Here is a 23476-nt window from a genome sequence, read left to right as displayed (position 1 = left end):
CCACAGGATACGCCGTGAATGTTAGGGTTTGATCTAATCGCTATTGCCAGTGTTTCGATGGCCATAGCAAAAATGAGAGGGGAGAGAGGGCAGCCCTGTCTCGTCCCTCTCGTTATTTGAAGGGGTTTGGAGTATTGTCCCTGCAGTCGGATTATTGCCGCCGGATTGGAGTAAAGGGCTCTTAGTACCCCTAGAAAGCTAGCCCCAAAACCCCATCTTTCCAGGATGGAGAAAAGGTAAGGCCATTCGATCGAGTCGAAGGCCTTATGTAAATCTAGTGACAACAACATACCTGCTTGTTTAGTGCCTCCATCCCAATTTGATTGGAGAATGGAGACAATGTCCACCGCTCTCCTAATTTGATCTGGACCCTGCCTTCCTGGAATGAAGCCTACCTGATCTTTGTGAACGTACTGTTTGATGAAGGAGGCTAGACGGTTGGCTAAGATTTTGGTGAGTATCTTGAGATCGTTGTTGATAAGGGAAATGGGCCTATAGTTCTCTACTTCTTCGTGGTTCTTATTTGGTTTGGGAATTACTGTTATGAATGCTGTATTTAAGTGGGGGTCTAATGGGGATCCCATTCTCTTAGAGTTGAAAAATTTGGCCATGTGAGGGGCCAGTATATCCCCGAACTTTTTGTAATAAGGGACTGACAAGCCATCCGGCCCAGGGGCCGAGCCTGTCTTGAGGTTTTTGATGACTTCCTTAATTTCGTCTGAGGAGAAGGGCTCCTCCATCAGGTCTCTATGGTCTTTGGAAAGAGATGGCAGTTTGACACTCTCGAGGAAGGAGACGGTCGAACTGTCGCTCTGTGTTTGTGTGGCTTTGTATAAGCCTGAGTAGAAGTCATGGAAGGCTGTCATGATTTTGAATGGATTGGCCGTGGGGGGTTGACCCGCTATGCGCACTTTGGGGAAAGTGCGAGATTGGAATTTGGGGGAGAGCTTCGCGGCTAGCATTGTCCCTACTCTGTCTTTGTGGCAGTAGAATTTAGCACCGCTCCATCTAATGTGTTTTTCAGCTTTTGCCGTTAAGGCTAGGTTGAGTTCCAATCTAATTGTGTCTAATTTGTCATTGAGGTTTTTAGATGGGGATTTTTTATGTTCGGTTTTTAAAGCTATATATTTTTGTTCCAGCCTGAGAATGTCTATCATCCTTTCCTTTTTAACTTTAGTGGCTAATCTGATAAGCTCACCACGGACCGAGGCCTTGTGGGCTGCCCATAGTGTTTCGGGGGAGATATTACCCACATCATTCAACCGAAAATATTCCCTGATCGCATCTGCTACTAATTTGGCTTGAACTGGATCCCCCAGGAGAGACTCGTTCAGTCTCCAGTAAGAGCCTCCACTACGTGATAGCACATTTTTCAGAGTCAGGAGGACCAATGAGTGGTCCGACCAGACTATGTCTAGGATTTTGGCTTTGGTGGCCATAGGAATGAGATTAGTTTGGATAAGAATGTGATCTATCCTTGCGTAGGTCTGGTGGGGTGGGGAAAAGTGTGTAAAGTCCCTGGAGGAGGGATTCAGCTCCCTCCAAATATCTGCTAACCCCTGGGAGTGTATCATTTTAGCTATTCTAGTGCTTAGTTTGGTGGGGCGTGTTAGTTTTCCTTTGAGAGGGTTGGTTTTGTCTAGACCCTGGTCAAACGCTACATTTGAGTCCCCTCCCCAAATGACTTTCCCCTCCAGGAGGGGGCCAAGAGTTGCAAAGAGGTTCTGGAAGAAGGATGCTTGGCCCTTATTAGGGGCATAGTAAGAGATTATGGAGTATAGTACTCCCTCCAGGGTGCCCTTCACAAGGATGAACCTACCCTCTGGGTCTTTAAAGTCTGAGATATGGTTAAATTTGCTATTTTTAGAGAAAAGTACTGCAACCCCTTTGGTTTTGTTTGGAGCGTTGGCTATGAAGAATGATGGGTAGAAGGCGTGTAAGAACTTGGGACTGTATCGAATCGGAAAGTGGGTCTCCTGAAGGAGCACTACGTCCAGTTTGAGGGATTTATAATGGTCTAAGGCGACCCTTCTTTTCCTAGGAGAGTTGAGTCCCTGTACATTGTGAGAGGCGACCCTAAGGTCCAGGCCTCTAGACATTTGATCAGTCATGGGAACAGAGAGAGGAGTGATCACCGGCCCAGCAGCCGCTTACCTTGTGATGGGGAGAGCTCCTTGAAAACGAGAAGGTGGGCGGGTCCGTGCTATAGTAGCTTGTGGGAGGGATCGGGGGGTCTCCAGACGGCCAGCTAGGAGGAAAAGAAAAGGTGAGAGGAAGAGGAGGGAAGAGGAAGGAGAGACTAGTAAATAAAAAAAACAACAACAATAAAGACAAAAACTGTAGGGACAAGGGTCTTCTAGAAGGACCCGTGGAGGAAAGCGGTGTGTCAGGCCGCTTAAACTCCAATTTAAGTCTTCCCTCGTCCATATTGGACAAGAGAAGTCTCACTCTTCGGGGGCTCAGTGGTTGCCCTCGAGGTGAGAGGAGGCGCATGGGTACCACCCCGGACCCATACTTCTAAGGAACCGTAAATATATACTATTTGCATAACGTAGTGTAAGATCTACAACTCAATAAGTGCAATTTGATACTGCTGTTTCCGTACAAAAAAAAAAAAAAAAAAAACCACAAAAATGAACAACGGGGAGAAGGTAATTCAATGTCGTGGGAGGAGCATGACCTTCTACCATAGGTGACCTGCAACCTGGATCCTGGATCTGAAAAGGAAACTGAGTATTGATGGCTATTAGGAACTGAGGTCTCGTTGGTAAAAGTCTCAGATTGGGATGGGGAGCGAACTCTCCTGGAAAAAGGCCAAGTGATCGCGAGGACTGTTCTCCATATGATGGATACTGTATAGGATTTCATCCGTAGACTTCCCGTCTGTAGAAAAAGAGAAAATTTTAGGATCGAGGACCTGTGCCTGAGTTCTCGTTGGGTTCTTGGGATTGAAAAAGAGGAGCGTTAGCTCATTCAAAGAAGGGGGAACGTCCCCCACAGGAGAGACCGTGAAAGGCCTGGGTGTGAAAGAAGAGGGTCTTCTTGCTCCGTTAAGGGGGCTTGCCATCTTTGCTCCTCTTAGTGTGGCCCTTGTTCCGGAGAGGAGAGACTGGGCTGCTTGGGGGGGGTCGTTTGGATGATCCCGAGGCAGATGAAGAGAGCTCCATGGGGGCTTCCTGGGAGATCAGCTTGAGGGAGAGGAAAAGTTTTTCACCTTCCGGGAGATTGGAGAAAGTGTGGGTCTTGCCTTGTATGGTGAACTTTACCGCGAAGGGGAATGTCCAGCGGTATTTGATGTCTCGTTCCATCAACACTGACAGGAGGGGTTTGAGGGTGCGTCTTCTTTGGATGGTGGATTGGGCGAGGTCCGCAAAAACCTGAATTTGGTGGCCCTGGTGTTGAAGCTTGGGCTTCAGGCGGGATTGTCTCATTACCTCCTCTTTTACCGCGTAGAAGTGCGGTTTAACTATTATGTCCCTCGGGGTCCCGTCTTTCCTCGGGGGACCCAGGGCTCTGTGCGCCCTGTCTAGCTCCAGCCTATGGGGCGGAATGTTGGGGATGAGGTCCGAGATAAAGTCCTGCACCGTGAGGGGGATATCCGTGAAGGATTCAGGAAGGCCTCTAATTCGGAAATTGTACCTCCTGGACCTGTTCTCAAGTTCGTCAATTCTTGATAGGGCCGTTTCTAGCTGTTCTTGGACTGACTGGAGGTGTGCGGCGTTCTGGTTGGTTCTGGCGACAGTATGGTCAATTTTGTCTTCCATCGCCTCCATCCTAGAGCCCAGGTTAGAGAGGTCTGATTTGATAGCATTTGTAATCTGGGAGGCAGTATTGGCTAGGCCCCTTTCCAAGAGGGTAGAAAACTTGGAGAAGAGTTCCTCTTGCATGACAGATATGTCCTGAAATGAGTATCCAGGTGGGAAGCCTGTATAGGAGGAGAGGTGAGGGGGAATGCCTGAGGGAGAAGCGCCATCATCCCCCTGCTCTCTGCTGTGAGAGGCTCTGGGAGCAGCCTGTGGAGCTTGGTGCTGGTGCTCGGTCTGGAGCGTGTTGTGGCCTCCCTGTGTGGCCTGAGCATAGGTCAGGGTCGGAGGGGTGAGGATGGGACGCTGTTCTGATCCCTTGTGAAGAGAGGCTGTGTGAGGCCTAGCAGTGTCCCCGTCGGCGGCCATCTTGGAGGACCCGTCCGCCGCTACCGCTGCAAATTGCGGGCCCAGATCACGGCGGGCCTGTGCGCCGGCCATCTCACCGTGTTCCCCCGCTGTTCCGCGAGCGGGGGGAGTGCTTGAAATAGTCCTCCTTCTGCTGGGGCTGGGGATATGCCGCTCGTCGGTCCGGGGTGGTGCGGAGCTCCGGGCTTAGGCGGCCATTACGGAGCACTCGCGCATGCGCACCTCTGAAGAGCAATTTTTATTACCTATTACAAAATTTCTTAAAAATATTAGATCCAGAACATTTAAATATAATAGGAGATGAAAAAGGGGACATTGTAAGAATATGGGATTTTAAAGTAACAAGAAAATTAGCTCAAATAAGGGTTAAAATTAGTATTACTGTGGTAGATATGATTGTTCCAGAAATTAAAGTGTCTCCACAGTCTTTAACCACTTGCTGCCCGCCCGCCGTCATATGACGGCGGGATGGTGCAGCTGTTGTTCTGGGCTGCCGTCATATGAAGGCGCAGCCTTCCAGGCAGCCCAGGGGGCTGCATTGCTCGGGTCCCGGTGCGCGTGTCCGCCGGGCACCCGCGATTGCCCGGTAACCAAGCAGGACCGTGGATCTGTGTGTGTAAACACACAGATCTACGTCCTGTCAGATGGGAGGAGACCAATGGTATGTTCCTTGTACAGAGGAACAGCGATCAGTCTCCTCCCCTTGTGAATCCCCTCCCCACACAGTTAGAATCACTCCCTAGCAACACATTAACCCCTACAGCGCCCCCTCTTGGTTAACCCCTTCATTGCCAGTCACATTTATACAGTAATCAATGCATTTTTATAGCATGGATCACTGTATAAATGTGAATGGTCCCAAAAATGTGTCAAAATTGTCCGATGTGTCCGCCGCAATATCGCAGTCACAATAAAAATCGCAGATCGCCGCCATTACTAGTAAAAAAAAAAAATAATAATAAAAATGCTATAAATCTATCCCCTTATTTTGTAGACGCTATAACTTTTACGCAAACCAATAAATATACGCTTATTGCGATATTTTTTACCAAAAATATGTAGAAGAATACGTATCGGCCTAAAATGAGGAAAAAATTTGTTTAAAAAAAATAAAAAATTTGGATACTTATTATAGCAAAAAGTAAAAAATATTGTGTTTTTTCAAACTTGTCACATTTGTTTTGTTTATAGCACAAGAAATAAAAAAACGCAGGGGTGATCAAAAACCACCAAAAGAAAGCTCTATTAGTGGGGAAAAAATGATAAAAATTTCATTTGGGTACAGTGTAGTATGACCGCGCAATTGTCATTCAAAGTGCGACAGCGCTGAAAGCTGAAAATTGGCTTGGGCAGGAAGGGGGTGAAAATGCCCTGTATGGAAGTAGTTAAAAATCATTGGAGATGAAGATAGTTTGCATTTGGTATGTAGTACACAAATATATTGACCTCAAAGTTCATTGTTAATTTGGAAAAGGAACGGTGACTTTTTGGGTAGCTTTCTTCACAGTATTACTAATATAATTCATAAATGAATTTTTTGGTAGTGTGAATTGGATTAATGATAAATTTATTTATCATCAAATAGGTGTATCTTTAAATGATACCGGTATATATGAGTGCTGCATATCAATAGAAAATTATCCGGTGAAATGTGCTAATGCAAGTGTTGTTGTAATGTCTCCAAGGAAAACTCCATGTATTAATAGGAAAAGTGTTCCTGCTAATCCTTTCCAGATTAACCATTTCCGGTCCAGAACTCTTTTGAGAGAGGGAAAGTTTGTCATTGTATTGTGGAACTTTAATATTTCAGAATGGAAAATTTCTACAAGGTTTCCACAATGTCAAGGACATTTGGTTAATCTGGAATTGGGTATTGAAAGATGGTTTGGAATTAATAGTAGGAATCATAACAGAAATAATCATGGTATTGTTGAAGGTATTTTAGGAGGAGTCGGTACTATTGGAAATATAACAAATATTATGGATATTAACACTTCTGATAGATATGGTTGTAACGAGCTCCTGCTCGCTCGGTTCCACTCTCCCGACACTCCTCTACGGCTATAAAATCAGATTGCAGATCGCAACATCTGATGGTTCGGTCATCCAATGCTCCGGGACTCGAACTACAGCTCTGTGCCGATCGAATCCAGTTGTGATAGCTCAGAACAAACACCAGGCAGGCTGTATGTAAGTTCAACCAGGAATCTCACTTTTATTGATGCACACAACACACTTTTATACACAGCAGTTTGAACACCCCGCCCCCAACAACCACTTTCCTATTGGTCAATTGTAAAGTACACTTTAGTCTTCACTCAGGTCCTCTTGTCCATGCAAATGAGGACTTGGAACAAGGTCAGCAGAGATTGGTCCGATAGCTTGAATAGGAGGACTGATATGTGTAATGACACAGAGAAGCCCCAGGGGGTAATTAAAGTACGTAAACAAACGATCAAACACAGAACAATGCCTTCCTTCCAGACCATGGAGCCGTCTGGAGGGGGTTAGTCTTAAGACAGGGCAGACGACCCCCCACTGTGTAATAGAATCAAAGGAGAAATACTTCAGTATTCCAAGCTTCATGATAATACAGTATTCCAAGGTTCATGACAATGGTTATTAAAACAGCTAATATAATGGGTGCATCTATTTTACATCTTCAAAATATTACTCTCAATTTAATGACAAGTGAACAACATTCTCATAAAGCCAGAGCATGCTTAGAGATCCAGACCGAATATTCCACTCATTTTAAAATAATTGAGCAAGCATTTCAGAGTGGAATAACTCCTCTTGGCATTTTACAGAATTTACCTAGAGAATATGTATATGCTATAAATCATACAGATTTATGGGTAAATAAATGGAAAGGGTGCAGTGAGGATGTATGTTATAGTTCTTCTATGATTCCAATAGCAGGAAAAGAACAAATATTGGTTCCAATTACTGTATTGGGATTACCGGTCAGTAATACACAATTATTTTACTATAAATTACAGTATACAGATTTTGTGTTTAACAATGAAAATTCTGAATTAGAACAATTAGATCTGTCATCATGTTTACAATTCCAGTCTAAAGTTATCTGTTTACCTAATCAAGACAAAAGTATATTTCATTCTTGTTATCATAATCATACATTATACATGTTCAGCGAGAATAGAAAAAGTTGAAACTACTTCTGAATTAATTACTCTTGTAGATAAAAAGAAGGTTTGTTTCCAGATCATGTCAGACACAGAAAGGGTTAAAACTATTTTCTCCTCTTGTACAAATACAGAAAACCTAAATCAAGGCTTGTATTGTGTATATATATATATATTATCGAATTAGAAAAACAATCAGGAGGGGTGATGATTTGTTGCAAAATATCCTTAAAAGAAGAATGGGTTCTGGAGTTGCAAACTCAGTTAGAAATGACAAAACATGTGGAATTATTAGATCAAAGCCAGAGTATTTGTAAAATGAATGGAAGTGTGAATGATATAAAATAAGAAATATGATTATTATTCATAATTCAGAGGGGAATGTTATATTCTTAATATCTACATTTTAATTTGGTCCTATAAGTATATAACTGAGGTTATGAAATCCCCTGTAATTTGTGTACATGAAAGGCCTTTTGAGCTAATGACTTACAGATGTTGACATTTGAACTGAGTTCTCAATTTCAAGAAGCTGTTAACACATTTTGATTGATATTTCTGGTTATATTTTCCTAAAAGGAATTCATATGTTACTGATATTCTGTTTGAGAAACTGTGTGTATATTCATTCTGTGGCAGGCCGATTATCATCCCATACTTCCTGTGTCTGGTGTTAATTAGACATGCTGGTCAAATGGAATTCTTACTGCTAGCCCCCACCCTTGTGGGGAGTGGATGGGAGGTGACAATGGGAGTAATATGGGAGTGGTTAGTTCAGCGCAAAATTTAACAAAGGGATCAGGTTTATTTAAGTCAAGAGCTGTTTGCAGGAAACTCTCTTCTACATTTTCTCTTCACTTCTAACATACCTACAGAAACCCAACATACAGATATTTGTACAGCTGCTCTCAGGACAAAGGAAATTGCAGCCATTTTAAGCACATGGCTTGAACTTATTTTTTGAAACAAACAACTTTATCTCATATCTTTGATCTTATTTGAACCTACATTTATTTTGTATTTGAATGTACAACTTTTGTAAGTATTTTTGTAACTTTTGTGTGGAAATAAATCACACAGTTTGATTCAAGCTGACTGAGCTTCAACTAAGAAATTTGTCTCGCAATCATCTAGAAATAGCAGAATAGTCTTTTCACAGCAATATTGACTTATTACTCTGATTGCCCGAGACTATCCCGTAATTGACATCTCTGTCCCCAGTCCCTCGCCCTTCATTCCGGGACAATAGAGAGCTAGTGCTCCTGGGGCCCAAAGCAGATGTTCTTTGAGCTGAGCCCTGCCGCCACCCCCTGTTTGGGAAATGAGGCTGTACGCTATGCGCACACCATATCTCCTGTGCTAATAAGCACACATTTCATCTAATGATATAATGCATCTCTAAATAACCCATGTCTCCCCTTTTCCCCAGTAAACAGCCATAATCACCATCTCAGCTCCATCGTTCCTTCATCTGCCCAGCAGGGCAGAGACTCTCGGCTTTTTATTCACACACAAACAGGATGTGACCTCACAGGATATGACCAAATAAGGATATGACAACACAGAAAATCATGGCCCCAATAGCCAACCGCTTCCTCCATGAAAAATTACATCACAGGAAATTACACTAAAGGGGAGGGCATCCACAGGAGTGGGAGGGAGAAGTGCACATGTCTCATCCACTCGAGGCATGTACACTGCCCCCTCCGCCCAGCCTAATGCATGCACATCCACCATCTTGGTCAGCATGGAGCCCATGCAATACTGCTCAGAGTAACCTGTATCTAGTAAGATCATTCTACTTGTTCTTACAGGCTTGAGAAGATCTGCAGGGACATTGCTACTGGTGTTGTCAATATACGGTACGAGTATACCAACAAGGCAGATATCAATGCCCTCTTATTAAAGCAGATATGTATCCAAAAGGGATAGCCTAGCCACACAGAGATAAAATAATATGTTCCTCTTGTTATGCGGACTTCGCTTCTCTAATGTGCATAGACATTTGAAGGCAGGAAGCCCAGCGCATTGCGCTTGATACTTACGAACAGGCAAAGGCCCACACACAGAGAAGACACGTCTTCAACACACACCAAGAACACGTCTCCAAGCCCATGAGAAGGTTTTCATACTGACGGTTTTACCGCTGGTTCCGATTCAACCCAAGTATGCTCTACTAGAGCACTGCTTGGTTAAATCAGACACAGGGAGACAGATGACAATCTATAAAACACACATCCTAGAATAAAATGTCCACATGAGTCCATATAATAAATATTTCCACAACACCTCTTGTCATGGTATGAGCCTATAGCGTGACAGTCCTGCTGGTCTAGTGGCTGGGGGGTGCAGGACAGCGGAAGAGGAGATAAAGCCGACACCGACAGCAGCAGCATCTTGAAACAAGATGAGTCTGTTCTCCAGTACCAGCACAATCCAAGACCCCGCACACATAGACCTCCACATACACACAGCTCCACACACACAGAGCTCCGCACACACAGACCTCCGCACACACAGACCTCCGGAACACAGACCTCCGCACACACAGACCTCCGCACACACAGCTCTCCACACACAGACCTCCGCACACACAGCTCTCCGCACACACAGACCTCCGCACACACAGACCTCCGCACACACAGACCTCTGCACACACAGACCTTCGCACACATAGACCTCCGCACACACAGCTCTCCACACACAGACCTCCGCACACACAGACCTCCGCACACACAGACCTCCGCACACACAGACCTCTGCACACACAGACCTTCGCACACATAGACCTCCGCACACACAGACCTCCGCACACACAGACCTCCGCACACACAGCTCTCCGCACACACAGCTCTCCACACACAGCTCTCCGCACACACAGACCTTCGCACACATAGACCTCCGCACACACAGACCTCCGCACACACAGACCTCCGCACACACAGCTCTCCGCACACACAGCTCTCCACACACAGCTCTCCGCACACACAGACCTCCGCACACACAGACCTCCGCACACACAGACCTCTGCACACACAGACCTTCGCACACATAGACCTCCGCACACACAGCTCTCCACACACAGACCTCCGCACACACAGACCTCCGCACACACAGACCTCCGCACACACAGACCTCTGCACACACAGACCTTCGCACACATAGACCTCCGCACACACAGACCTCCGCACATACAGACCTCCGCACACACAGCTCTCCGCACACACAGCTCTCCACACACAGACCTCCGCACACACAGACCTCCGCACACACAGACCTCCGCACACACAGCTCTCCGCACACACAGCTCTCCGCACACACAGACCTCCGCACACACAGACCTCCGCACACACAGAGCTCCGCACACACAGAGCTCTGCACACACAGGTGTCGGAAGTTACTTTGGGCGGAGGGCTTGTGGAACCCAGCTTACCTTGGAGAGCTCTGGAAACTCCTTGTCCAGCTGCGCCGGCCCTTCCTATGTGTAATTTAACCTGTGTCTATTATTATTATTATTATTATTAGTGTCTATTAGGGGCACAGGATGACTGAGAACCCCAGTCAGGTCTGCACTAACTGTACAACCACACCGGACTCAGCATTTCCTTTTAACACTGTTGTCCTGGATTCTATATGTGTGGTTTGTGCTGAAAGAATGAAGGGGCTCTTCCACTTGGAACATTGATATTTCTGTACAATATCCCTACAGAAATATATCAAAATAAATAATTCCACCTTTCCAACTGTTGATCCATTTTATGATCTTGGTCTCATGGACTGTTGTGGACATTTTACTAGATCGTTTAAGGTGTGGTTGTATCCCAATGTTCTATTGTTTCTGTCTGCCTTTGGAGCAACCTATTATGGGATGTATATGTGTTTCTAGCATGTAGACCAGGGGCAGAGCTGTGTGTGCAGAGGTCTGTGTGTGCGGAGGTATGTGTGTGCGGAGGTCTGTGTGTGCGGAGGTCTGTGTGTGCAGAGAGCTGTGTGTGCGGAGGTCTGTGTGTGTGGAGGTCTGTGTGTGTGGAGGTCTGTGTGTGCGGAGGTCTGTGTGTGCGGAGGTCTGTGTGTGCAGAGAGCTGTATGTGCGGAGGTCTGTGTGTGCGGAGAGCTGTGTGTGGGGAGAGCTGTGTGTGCGGAGGTCTGTGTGTGCGGAGGTCTGTGTGTGCGGATGTCTGTGTGTGCGGAGAGCTGTGTGCGGACGTCTGTGTGTGCAGAGGTCTGTGTGTGCGGAGAGCTGTGTGTGCGGAGGTCTGTATGTGCGAAGGTCTGTGTGTGCGGAGAGCTGTGTGCGGACGTCTGTGTGTGCAGAGGTCTGTGTGTGCGGAGAGCTGGGTGTGCGGAGGTCTGTATGTGCGAAGGTCTGTGTGTGCGGAGAGCTGTGTGTGCAGAGAGCTGTGTGTGCGGAGGGCTGTGTGTGCGGAGGGCTGTGTGTGCGGAGGGCTGTGTGTGCGGAGAGCTGTGTGCAGAGGTCTGTTTGTGCGGGGGTCTGTGTGTGCAGAGAGCTGTGTGTGTGGAGGTCTGTGTGTGCGGAGAGCTGTGTGTGCGGAGAGCTGTGTGTGCGGAGGTCTGTGTGTGCGGAGGTCTGTGTGTGCGAAGGTCTGTGTGTACGTGTGTGTGTGAGGCTGGTGGGCTTGAGGCGAGGCGCCCAGATGGCATCTGTGGACGGTGCGATGGAGAGCTGGGGGCTGAGCTGAGGCGTGTGGGGTCCGGGGTGGTCCCCTTCCACGTTCCCGTTCCTGGTCCACATTGCTAGGGAGTCCGGGAATGAACCCTGGATGGCTGGGAGGCTGGAAGGCCAGAGCATCTGATCCAACCGCTTCACCCTCTCCTCCATCCTTTACTTGGCAGGCCCGCATACTCCCTACAACCAGGACCCTACCCCACCATCAGCAGACTGGACCATAGCCATACCGGGAGCCACCGTACCGGGAACCACCGAGCATCTGGACAGCCTGTGGCTCGGGCCCAGCCCGACGGCCATCTTGGTCCACCCTGACGCGGCCGCAGCACTCCACCAGCCATCCAGAACTCCTCCTCCGACTCCCGAGCACATTTGAACCAGGATCCCGGGTCCCACCTGACCCCTCCTCAGCCCCCAGCTCACCAGGGCACCATCCACAGCCACCGCCCGGTCGCCTCTTCTCTAAGGACAGACCGTGACTGCGGCCCAGCTCCGGCCTCGCGCCGGCCAACATCCACAGCTCTCCCCCTCTATCTGTTCCAGTGGGCCAGCATGCCCCTTCCAACCCCGGAGCACCTCCCCCTCCGTTACCGGACCTCACCGTAGCGGCACCGGGAGATACCGAGCACCAGGATAAACCACGGCTCAGGCCTAGCCCCGGCGACCATCTTGATCCACCCAGACGCGGCTGCAGTACTGGTAAGTAGTGGCCTAGGTTCACCCTAGCGCCCTCACTATCTGTTCCTGACAGTCTCCTACCCACCCCTCCCCCCTATCACCATCTTCTCCTTTACTCTCTTCATCTCTGGACATCCCCGGTCAGGTAAGTACTTTGGTGTACCACCTACTTAGCTGTTGATCCAGGGTCTTTCTGATCGCCTCTCGGGGGGGTCAGGAAGGATTTTTTTCCTCTACTGTAGCAATTGGCCAGCTCAGCTAGGGGGTTTTTTCGCGTTCTTCTGGATCAACGGGAGGGCGGTTAGGTCAGCGGGGTTCTCCTCCATCACCACCACCAGAATTATTTGCACCATCATCAGCACCATCGGCATTACCACCCCCATTATCAGCTGCATCTTTCAGGACCATCATCTTCTCAGCAACCTCATCGTCGCTACATCAGTATCATCCCATCAACATCAGTTTTTTTTCTCACCATGTGCAACTTCAAATACTCAGCGGACACCCTCCACAGGCTAAGAAATACCACCTCAACATTACCAACCTCCATTCAAAAAAATACTACGAAAAGAACAATTACTAAGGACCAATTTACAATCAACCACCAAACACAGGAAGACACCAATTCAACTACAACACTTAGCATGAGCCCTGATCAACTCCAGATCTGCAGTCAAGCACAGAAACAGTCACCCAAAACAACATAGATTGTCTCTTCATCATGGAAAGCTGGATAACACCCTACTGCAACACCATCCTAACAGAATTGGTGCCTGAGAACTACAGTATCCTAACTGAGCATAGAATAGGAAAAAAAGGAGGAGGCCTAGCAGTGATCTTCAAATCTCACCTTGCTCATCAAACCAACTCTACAGAACTCGGTAGCTTTCATAGAGACACTTACTCTACATCTTCAAACAACACCCCAAGACACCATTCACATACTACTATGCTACAGACCACCAGGACCGAAGATAAATCTCCTTATACCCTTCACCAAATTCATTTCTATACACACCCTGAAAGCCAAAAACTTTCTGGTACTCTGGGATTTCAACCTCTGGGCAAACTCCACCCAAGACCCCATCGCCACCGCCTGCATTAACCAACTGGAAGAACTAGGTCTTCAACATCTGATAAATGCTCCCACGCATGGTTCATGGTCCTCATATTCAAACAAGATATGGACATCAACATACTCGACAATCTACCGCTACCATAGACGGACCACCACGCTATCAAATTTAAAATCGTCACCAACACCATCCTCCAAAAACGGAATCACGCAATAACAACACACTGGACCAGATCTCAGAAGAAACTATACTCCGAACTCTTCAAAACCACATTATCAAACAAAATAGCAATGCTAAACCTTAACCACTCAACGGAACAAACACTCAACTCCTTAAACAAGGCATTACTACAAACAGCAGACTCAGTCACTCCGAAACGTAGAGCACTAATCTGCAAAAAAAATTCTGGATGGTTTAATGGCACTCTTACTTTACTGAAGCAGGAACGCAGAAGAGCTGAAAGAGCCTGGAGAAGAAATTCTACAAAGGAAAACCACACAAACTACAAAGCACTCACTAAGAAATATCACAAAGCAATCTTCAAAGCAAAAAAAGAACATTTATCAAACACCATCTCCAAATCCTTAAACCGCCCTCATGAACTTTTCAAACTAGTCGCTCAGACTATGAACCCTCCCTGCCTAGAGCCCCCAGCAAACGAAACTCAAGAATTCTGCAATGAGTTATCAGATTTTTTTATCGACATAATCGACAACATTCGCAATACAATTCAACATAAAAAAACAACCAACCTCATCCAACTAAAGCAAAAAGAGGAAATCGATATGAATCATTCCCACAAAAATCCTGATAATGTTCCGACATCTTGGCTCCTACTATAACACATCTCATAAACCAGTTGTTCAAAGAAGGGATTGTTCCGATCGCCCTCAAGCAAGGCATAGTCAAACTCCTCCTAAAGAAACCCAACCTTGACCCCAAAGACCCTAACTACCGCAGACCGGTAACAAGCCTTAACACCATCTCCAAGATTATGGAGAAAGAAGTGTGTGTGTGTGTGTGTGCGGAGATCTGTGTGTGCTGAGGTCTGTGTGTGCGGAGAGCTGTGTGTGCGGAGGTCTGTGTGTGCTGAGGTCTGTGTGTGCGGAGAGCTGTGTGTGCGGAGGTCTGTGTGTGCGGAGATCTGTGTGTGCGGAGGTCTGTGTGTGCGGAGGTCTGTGTGTGCGGAGAGCTGTGTGTGCGGAGGTCTGTGTGTGCGGAGAGCTGTGTGTGCTGAGGTCTGTGTGTGCGGAGGTCTGTGTGTGCGGAGAGCTGTGTGTGCTGAGGTCTGTGTGTGCGGAGGTCTGTGTGTGCGGAGAGCTGTGTGTGCGGAGGTCTGTGTGTGCGGAGAGCTGTGTGTGCGAAGGTCTGTGTGTGCGGAGATCTGTGTGTGCGGAGGTCTGTGTGTGCGGAGAGCTGTGTGTGAGGAGGTCTGTGTGTGCGGAGGTCTGTGTGTGCGGAGGTCTGTGTGTGCGGAGAGCTGTGTGTGCGGAGAGCTGTGTGTGAGGAGGTCTGTGTGTGCGGAGGTCTGTGTGTGCGAAGGTCTGTGTGTGCGGAGAGCTGTGTGTGCGGAGGTCTGTGTGTGCGGAGGTCTGTGTGTTGCGGAGGTCTGTGTGTGCGGAGGTCTGTGTGTGCGGAGAGCTGTGTGTGCGGAGGTCTGTGTGTGCGGAGAGCTGTGTGTGCGGAGGTCTGTGTGTGCAGAGGTCTGTGTGTGCGGAGGTCTGTGTTTGTGGAGAGCTGTGTGTGCGGAGGTCTGTGTGTGCGGAGAGCTGTGTGTGCGGAGGTCTGTGTGTGCGGAGAGCTGTGTGTGTGAAGGTCTGTGTGTGTGGAGATCTGTGTGTGCGGAGATCTGTGTGTACGGAGGTCTGTGTGTGCGGAGAGCTGTGTGTGCGGAGGGTCTGTGTGTGCGGAGGGTCTGTGTGTGCGGAGAGCTGTGTGTGCGGAGGGTCTGTGTGTGCGGAGGGTCTGTGTGTGCGGAGGCCTGTGTGTGCGGAGAGCTGTGTGTGCGGAGGTCTGTGTGTGCGGAGGTCTGTGTGTGCGGAGGTCTGTGTGTGTGGAGAGCTGTGTGTGCGGAGGTCTGTGTGTGCGGAGGTCTGTGTGTGCGGAGGTCTGTGTGTGCGGAGGTCTGTTTGTGCGGAGAGCTGTGTGTGCGGAGAGCTGTGTGTGCGGAGGTCTGTGTGTGTGGAGAGCTGTGTGTGCGGAGGGCTGTGTGTGCGGGGGTCTGTGTGTGCGGAGAGCTGTGTGTGCGGAGGTCTGTGTGGGCGGAGAGCTGTGTGTGCGGAGGTCTGTGTGTGCGGAGATCTGTGTGTGCGGAGATCTGTGTGTGCGGAGGTCTGTGTGTGCGGAGAGCTGTGTGTGTGGAGAGCAGGGCCGGACTGGTTTACCGGGATACCGGGACATTTCCCGGTAGGCTGCCTGCCCTGGGGCCCCTTTGATCTATGCTGTGGCTGCAGTGCAGCGCTCCCTCCCTCCTCCTCCTCCTCCCTACTTGTAACACACAGCGCGTGGGAGACCGATGTTTCACGGAGCTCAGTGTTAAATGTTTGGCCGCACTAGGACAAAAGTCCCGCCCTCCTCCTGAACCAGCTCGCGTGATAGACGCAGTGTTCTGTCTATCACACGAGCTGGTCTAGAGGAGGGCGGGACTTTTGTCATAGCATGGTGGAACATTTCACAGATCTGTGACACAGCGGGAGATGCCTGCTGACTGCTGTGTGTAATCCAGGCACTAAGGTTGCAACGATGGTGAGGCTGCAATGAGGGCACAGTAAGGCTGCAATGAGGTCATGGTGAGGCTGCAATGAGGGCACAGTAAGGCTGCAATGAGGGCATGGTGAGGCTGCAATGAGGGCATGGTGAGGCTGCAATGAGGGCATGGTGTGGATGCTGTCAAATACCCTGGCCTGAACGAATATAGAAGCTTTAAATCCTTTTTATAAAAACAAATTCATCTAGCTCGTTTAGCTTGGTCCCTAATGGGTTTGATTGTAGTTTGTGCGTTCGGTTCTTCCCTACGTTTTCATCTTGTTTCCCCATTCCATCATCAGGACAATCACTGTTCTACTGGTCCCTTCAACATCTTGGGGTCTAAAGTATGTGTTAGTTCCCCGTTATTTTTCTACTTTGTAATATCACCTTTCCCGATATCAGCCGTTTATTTATTTATTTATTTTTATTTTTTTTCCCTTCTCTTTTTTCAAGTACATCCATACTCTCCTTTTCAGCTTTCATTTTCAGTTTTGGTTTTACAGTCTAATTTAGTTTAATTTACATATATATATATTTTGTACCATTGATCTTTATGCATACACTCCTCATGTTTTTTCCTTTTTGTACTTTGTATGTATTGTTTATTTGCACTAACAAATGGCTGTGGTTCGATCTATAGCACTGTGCATCTTGTCGCTGGGTGACTGGCGGTTGGTTGCCTGGCTTCAGGAGCACTGCTCGGCATTTCCTTGTCCGGTGTTCTGCCGAGAAAGTTCCGCTCGGTGGATAAGGACCCCCCTGTACTGAGCAGGCGCAGCGCTTGCGCAGTACGAAAAACAAGGGAGCCGCTGAAAATCTCCGAAGGTGAACAGCTGTGAGTGAGCTGTTTACGGCGCCTGTGCAATGAGCAGGACATTGTGCCCGACACTGCTGCACGCTCCCGATGCTCGTGCTACTCTGCAAGGGGCGGGTCTATAACTGATATCGTGGTAAGGGTTGGATGCAATCGCCCATGCAAAACCCGCCCTTAAAAACGCCCCTTGCAGAGTAGCATGAGCATCAAGAGCGTGTGGCGTAGCATCGGGAGCGTCTGTTAGAATGTGGTGTTTTCATTGCGCAGGCGCAGTGTACAGCTGACTCTCATTTTCGGCAGCTTGGTAGGCTCTGTAGTGCTTCGTACTGCGCAAGTGCTGCGCCTGCGCAGTACAGGGGGGTCCTTATCCGCCGGGGGAACTTTTTCGGCAAGACACCGGTCCTTTTCTTATTTCCTCCCCTCCCTACCATCTCATTGTCGCTTCCTCATCTATCCTTGGTCTCCCTCGGGGCTCGCTGACCACCTCCCCGTCTCGGGGTAGTCCACCCAGTCACAGCCCATGGCTGTATGGACACCCAAGGGCTGGCTGTTTGGAACAGCTAGCCCGCCCCTTGGCCTATCTCCGCCCTCCGCCCTCCGTTCTGTACATCAGCCTCCTTCACCATCCTCCCCTTGGTCGCTGGTTCCTCCCCACCCCTTGGGCAGACCTAATTCTCGGCCATGCCCTTGTTAGGTTGCGTCAAACGGCCGCTGCCCTCTGATGCACGTACTGTGCGCTAGGCCCTCTGAGGTTTGTAGGCTTTGTGCGGTGGTCAGTGCGCAGGCGCATGGGCCGCTCTTTGTCCGCTCCTGATTGGGCCAATTGTCGTTGCCAAACAGGTGGGGGGCTTTAAATATCATTGCTATCAGTCTGCTGTTGCCAACTTACCGGGACGCTGTTGTGCTGGACCTATCTGTTGCGGGTAAATCTGATCTTTGGGAATCTTGTTGTCATCTTGGGCAGCTTTATAACCCTCTAATTTTGAAAAGGACATTAACTGTAACCCTTATTTACTGGGACTTGTGTTTATCTCAACCATCAGGCTTATGCACAGTAAGGCTGCAATGAGGGCATGGTGAGGCTGCAATGAGGGCACAGTAAGGCTGCAATGAGGGTATGGTGAGGCTGCAATGAGGGCACAGTAAGGCTGCAATGAGGGTATGGTGAGGCTGCAATGAGGGCACAGTAAGGCTGCAATGAGGGCATGGTGAGGCTGCAATGAAGGCACAGTAAGGCTGCAATGAGGGTATGGTGAGGCTGCAATGAGTGCACAGTAAGGCTGCAATGAGGGCATGGTGAGGCTGCAATGAAGGCACAGTAAGGCTGCAATGAGGGTATGGTGAGGCTGCAATGAGGGCACAGTAAGGCTGCAATGAGGGTATGGTGAGGCTGCAATGAGGGCACAGTAAGGCTGCAATGAGGGCATGGTGAGGCTGCAATGAAGGCACAGTAAGGCTGCAATGAGGGTATGGTGAGGCTGCAATGAGTGCACAGTAAGGCTGCAGTGAGGGCACAGTGAGGCTGCAATGAGGGCACAGTAAGGCGGCAATGAGGGCACGGTGAGGCGGCAATGATGGGTGCGGTGAGGCGGCAATGATGGGCACGGTGAGGCGGCAATGATGGGCACGGTGAGGCGGCAATGATGGGCACGGTGAGGCTGCAATGAGGGCACAGTAAGGCTGCAATGAGGGTATGGTAAGGCTGCAATAAGGGCACGGTGAGGCTGCAATGAGGGCACAGTAAGGCTGCAATGAGGGCATGGTGAGGCTGCAATGAGGGCACAGTAAGGCTGCAATGAGGGTATGGTGAGGCTGCAATGAGGGCACAGTAAGGCTGCAATGAGGGCATGGTGAGGCTGCAATGAAGGCACAGTAAGGCTGCAATGAGGGTATGGTGAGGCTGCAGTGAGGGCACAGTAAGGCTGCAATGAGGGTATGGTGAGGCTGCAATGAGGGCACAGTAAGGCTGCAATGAGGGCATGGTGAGGCTGCAATGAAGGCACAGTAAGGCTGCAATGAGGGTATGGTGAGGCTGCAATGAGTGCACAGTAAGGCTGCAGTGAGGGCACAGTGAGGCTGCAATGAGGGCACAGTAAGGCGGCAATGAGGGCACGGTGAGGCGGCAATGATGGGTGCGGTGAGGCGGCAATGATGGGCACGGTGAGGCGGCAATGATGGGCACGGTGAGGCGGCAATGATGGGCACGGTGAGGCTGCAATGAGGGCACAGTAAGGCTGCAATGAGGGTATGGTAAGGCTGCAATAAGGGCACGGTGAGGCTGCAATGAGGGCACAGTAAGGCTGCAATGAGGGCATGGTGAGGCTGCAATGAGGGCACAGAAAGGCTGCAATGAGGGCATGGTGAGGCTGCAATGAGGGCACAGTAAGGCTGCAATGAGGGCACGGTGAGGCGGCAACCCACCCACCCACCATCCTTGGACAGACCATCTCCCCAATCACCAAAGCCAAAAGGGCATGGTGAGGCTGCAATGAGGGTACAGTAAGGCTGCAATGAAGGCATAGTAAGGCTGCAATGAGGGCACGGTGAGGCGGCAATGATGGGTGCGGTGAGGCGGCAATGATGGGCACGGTGAGGCGGCAATGATGGGCACGGTGAGGTGGCAATGATGGGCACGGTGAGGCTGCAATGAGGGCACAGTAAGGCTGCAATGAGGGTATGGTAAGGCTGCAATAAGGGCACGGTGAGGCTGCAATGAGGGCACAGTAAGGCTGCAATGAGGGCATGGTGAGGCTGCAATGAGGGCACAGTAAGGCTGCAATGAGGGTATGGTGAGGCTGCAATGAGGGCACAGTAAGGCTGCAATGAGGGCATGGTGAGGCTGCAATGAAGGCACAGTAAGGCTGCAATGAGGGTATGGTGAGGCTGCAGTGAGGGCACAGTAAGGCTGCAATGAGGGTATGGTGAGGCTGCAATGAGGGCACAGTAAGGCTGCAATGAGGGCATGGTGAGGCTGCAATGAAGGCACAGTAAGGCTGCAATGAGGGTATGGTGAGGCTGCAATGAGTGCACAGTAAGGCTGCAGTGAGGGCACAGTGAGGCTGCAATGAGGGCACAGTAAGGCGGCAATGAGGGCACGGTGAGGCGGCAATGATGGGTGCGGTGAGGCGGCAATGATGGGCACGGTGAGGCGGCAATGATGGGCACGGTGAGGCGGCAATGATGGGCACGGTGAGGCTGCAATGAGGGCACAGTAAGGCTGCAATGAGGGTATGGTAAGGCTGCAATAAGGGCACGGTGAGGCTGCAATGAGGGCACAGTAAGGCTGCAATGAGGGCATGGTGAGGCTGCAATGAGGGCACAGAAAGGCTGCAATGAGGGCATGGTGAGGCTGCAATGAGGGCACAGTAAGGCTGCAATGAGGGCACGGTGAGGCGGCAACCCACCCACCCACCATCCTTGGACAGACCATCTCCCCAATCACCAAAGCCAAAAGGGCATGGTGAGGCTGCAATGAGGGTACAGTAAGGCTGCAATGAAGGCATAGTAAGGCTGCAATGAGGGCACAGTAGGGCTGCAATGAGGGCATGGTGAGCCGGCAATCCACCCACCCACCATCCTTGGACAGACCATCTCCCCAATCACCAAAAGTCTCTGAGTCGTCTTCGACTCAGAGATGTCGATGGATGCACAAATAGGATCAGTAGTCAGTGGATCTCACCATGAGGGCACAGTAAGGCTGCAATGAGGGCATGGTGAGGCTGCAATGAGGGCATGGTGAGACTGCAATGAGGGCACGATAAGGCTGCAATAAGGGCACAGTAAGGCTGCAATGAGGGCATGGTGAGGCTGCAATGAGGGCACAGTAAGGCTGCAATGAGGGTATGGTGAGGCTGCAATGAGTGCACAGTAAGGCTGCAGTGAGGGCACAGTGAGGCTGCAATGAGGGCACAGTAAGGCGGCAATGAGGGCACAGTGAGGCGGCAATGATGGGTGCGGTGAGGCGGCAATGATGGGCACGGTGAGGTGGCAATGATGGGCACGGTGAGGCGGCAATGATGGGCACGGTGAGGCTGCAATGAGGGCACAGTAAGGCTGCAATGAGGGTATGGTAAGGCTGCAATAAGGGCACGGTGAGGCTGCAATGAGGGTATGGTAAGGCTGCAATGAGGGCACAGTAAGGCTGCAATGAGGGCACAGTAAGGATCCAATGAGGGCATGGTGAGGCTGCAATGAGGGCATGGTGAGGCTGCAATGAGGGCACGGTGAGGCTGCAATGAGGGCACAGTAAGGCTGCAATGAGGGTATGGTAAGGCTGCAATGAGGGCACAGTAAGGCTGCAATGAGGGCACAGTAAGGATCCAATGAGGGCATGGTGAGGCTGCAATGAGGGCATGGTGAGGCTGCAATGAGGGCACGGTGAGGCTGCAATGAGGGCACAGTAAGGCTGCAATGAGGGCATGGTGAGGCTGCAATGAGGGCACGGTGAGGCTGCAATGAGGGCACAGTAAGGCTGCAATGAGGGCATGGTGAGGCTGCAATGAGGGCACAGTAAGGCTGCAATGAGGGTATGGTGAGGCTGCAATGAGGGCACAGTAAGGCTGCAATGAGGGCATGGTGAGGCTGCAATGATGGGCACGGTGAGGCGGCAATGATGGGCACGGTGAGGCTGCAATGATGGGAACAGTGAGGCGGCAATGATGGGCACAGTGAGGCTGCATGGACTGGCACAGAGGTTGCATTGATGGGCACAGTGAGGCTGCATTGATCTCTTGTATCATGTCCGCAGTCTCTGACCATCTCCTGTAATATGCCCACAGCCTCTGACCATCTCCTGTAATATGCCCGCAGCCTCTGACCATCTCTTGTACTATGCCTGCAGCCTCTGACCATCTCCTGTAATATGCCCACAGCCTCTGACCATCTCCTGTAATATGCCCACAGCCTCTGACCATCTCCTGTACTATGCCCGCAGCCTCTGACCATCTCCTGTAATATGCCCACAGCCTCTGACCATCTCCTGTACTATGCCCGCAGCCTCTGACCATCTCCTGTAATATGCCCACAGCCTCTGATCATCTCTTGTCTTATATCATGTCTGCAGTCTCTGGGGGAGTCTGGAGAGGAGTCAAGAGTGGGAGTGCCGCCGGGATGGGTGTCATGGGAAAAATCAGACATGTGTGGACTGTGGAGAGGAGACTATAGGAAAACCAGAGCCACCAACCTGGAGTTGTCTAACTGATCCCTGCACGGTGCACCTGAGAGGAGGTCAGTGACAGTGCCGCCAGGCCAGTCTGAGGGGGGGTCACTGATGTAAGGGGGGAGTGAATACAATAATGTAAGGGGGCACTGATATAAAGGTTTTCCCCTTATATCAGTACCCCCCCCCCCCCTACCTTAGTGTATTTTCTGCGGAAGGTGGTCTCTGGTCACCAGAGTCCCCCCCCCCCCCCACATTCCCAGAGTCCCAGGTGTCCCCCTTGATGATTGCTTCACTTTTACTACTTTTAACTGAAATTTGCTGTTTAATATATCTATCTATCCCTAGCCCTATGTGCCTTCATATCTGACTTATCTATATATAATACGCTTTAAAATGTATGGTTTTCCCTTTTATGAACAAGAAATAATGACGTTATGCTGTTGGGCTGGTATGAAATTATTTCCAGGGCTGGTTTTTAATCCCAGTCCAGCCCTGAGGTCTGTGTGCCGAGATTTGTGTGTGCGGAGAGCTATGCGGAGGGACTTTCCTTGAATAGGAGGAGAGATCTCAGAGCAAAAAATGAAACAGAAAGTAAAGAGCCTCTCCCTGCTCCACACCCGAATCACACAACAAACGTCTCACTATAGAAATCGTCACAACCAGAGGAATGGCGGACCCCCAGTACCCGCACCCCATCTCCCTCCAGTGGGGTGGCGACCCCCAGAAACTGATAAAATTAAAAAATAAACTTCTGCTGTATTTCCAGAAGAGAAGCAAATCTAATGGAGGAGAATGTGAGATCCGAGACATTGACTGCACCCGGGGATACATCCTCATACACTTCAAGGAGGAGGAAGGTATGTCCTGGAGGGGGGGGGGGTTTAATATTATACATTAGAAAGAGAAGACAGGTAAGTACTGAGGACTGGAGGGGATCCTCATACACTACAAGGAGGAGGGAGGTAAGTACTGAGGACTGGAGGGGATCCTC

The 23476-nt window shown here is 49.7% G+C and overlaps 1 protein-coding gene across 1 annotated transcript in view; it reads left to right on the top strand.

The window, feature by feature from the left end:
* Positions 1–23025: 23025 nt before the first annotated feature.
* LOC141147322 (protein mono-ADP-ribosyltransferase PARP14-like) overlaps positions 23026–23476 on the top strand; it is a 63925-nt gene continuing 63474 nt past the window's right edge. The window contains exon 1 of the mRNA XM_073634542.1: positions 23026–23342. Within this exon, the coding sequence (XP_073490643.1) occupies positions 23153–23342 (190 nt within the window). The 5' untranslated portion in view covers positions 23026–23152. The remainder of the gene's footprint in view (positions 23343–23476) is intronic.

Source organism: Aquarana catesbeiana, linkage group LG06 (assembly GCF_042186555.1).
Source record: "Aquarana catesbeiana isolate 2022-GZ linkage group LG06, ASM4218655v1, whole genome shotgun sequence".
Taxonomy (NCBI): Eukaryota; Metazoa; Chordata; class Amphibia; order Anura; family Ranidae; genus Aquarana; species Aquarana catesbeiana.
Note: the sequence above shows the minus strand (reverse complement) of the source record. Positions and strands in the feature narration are given on the sequence as shown.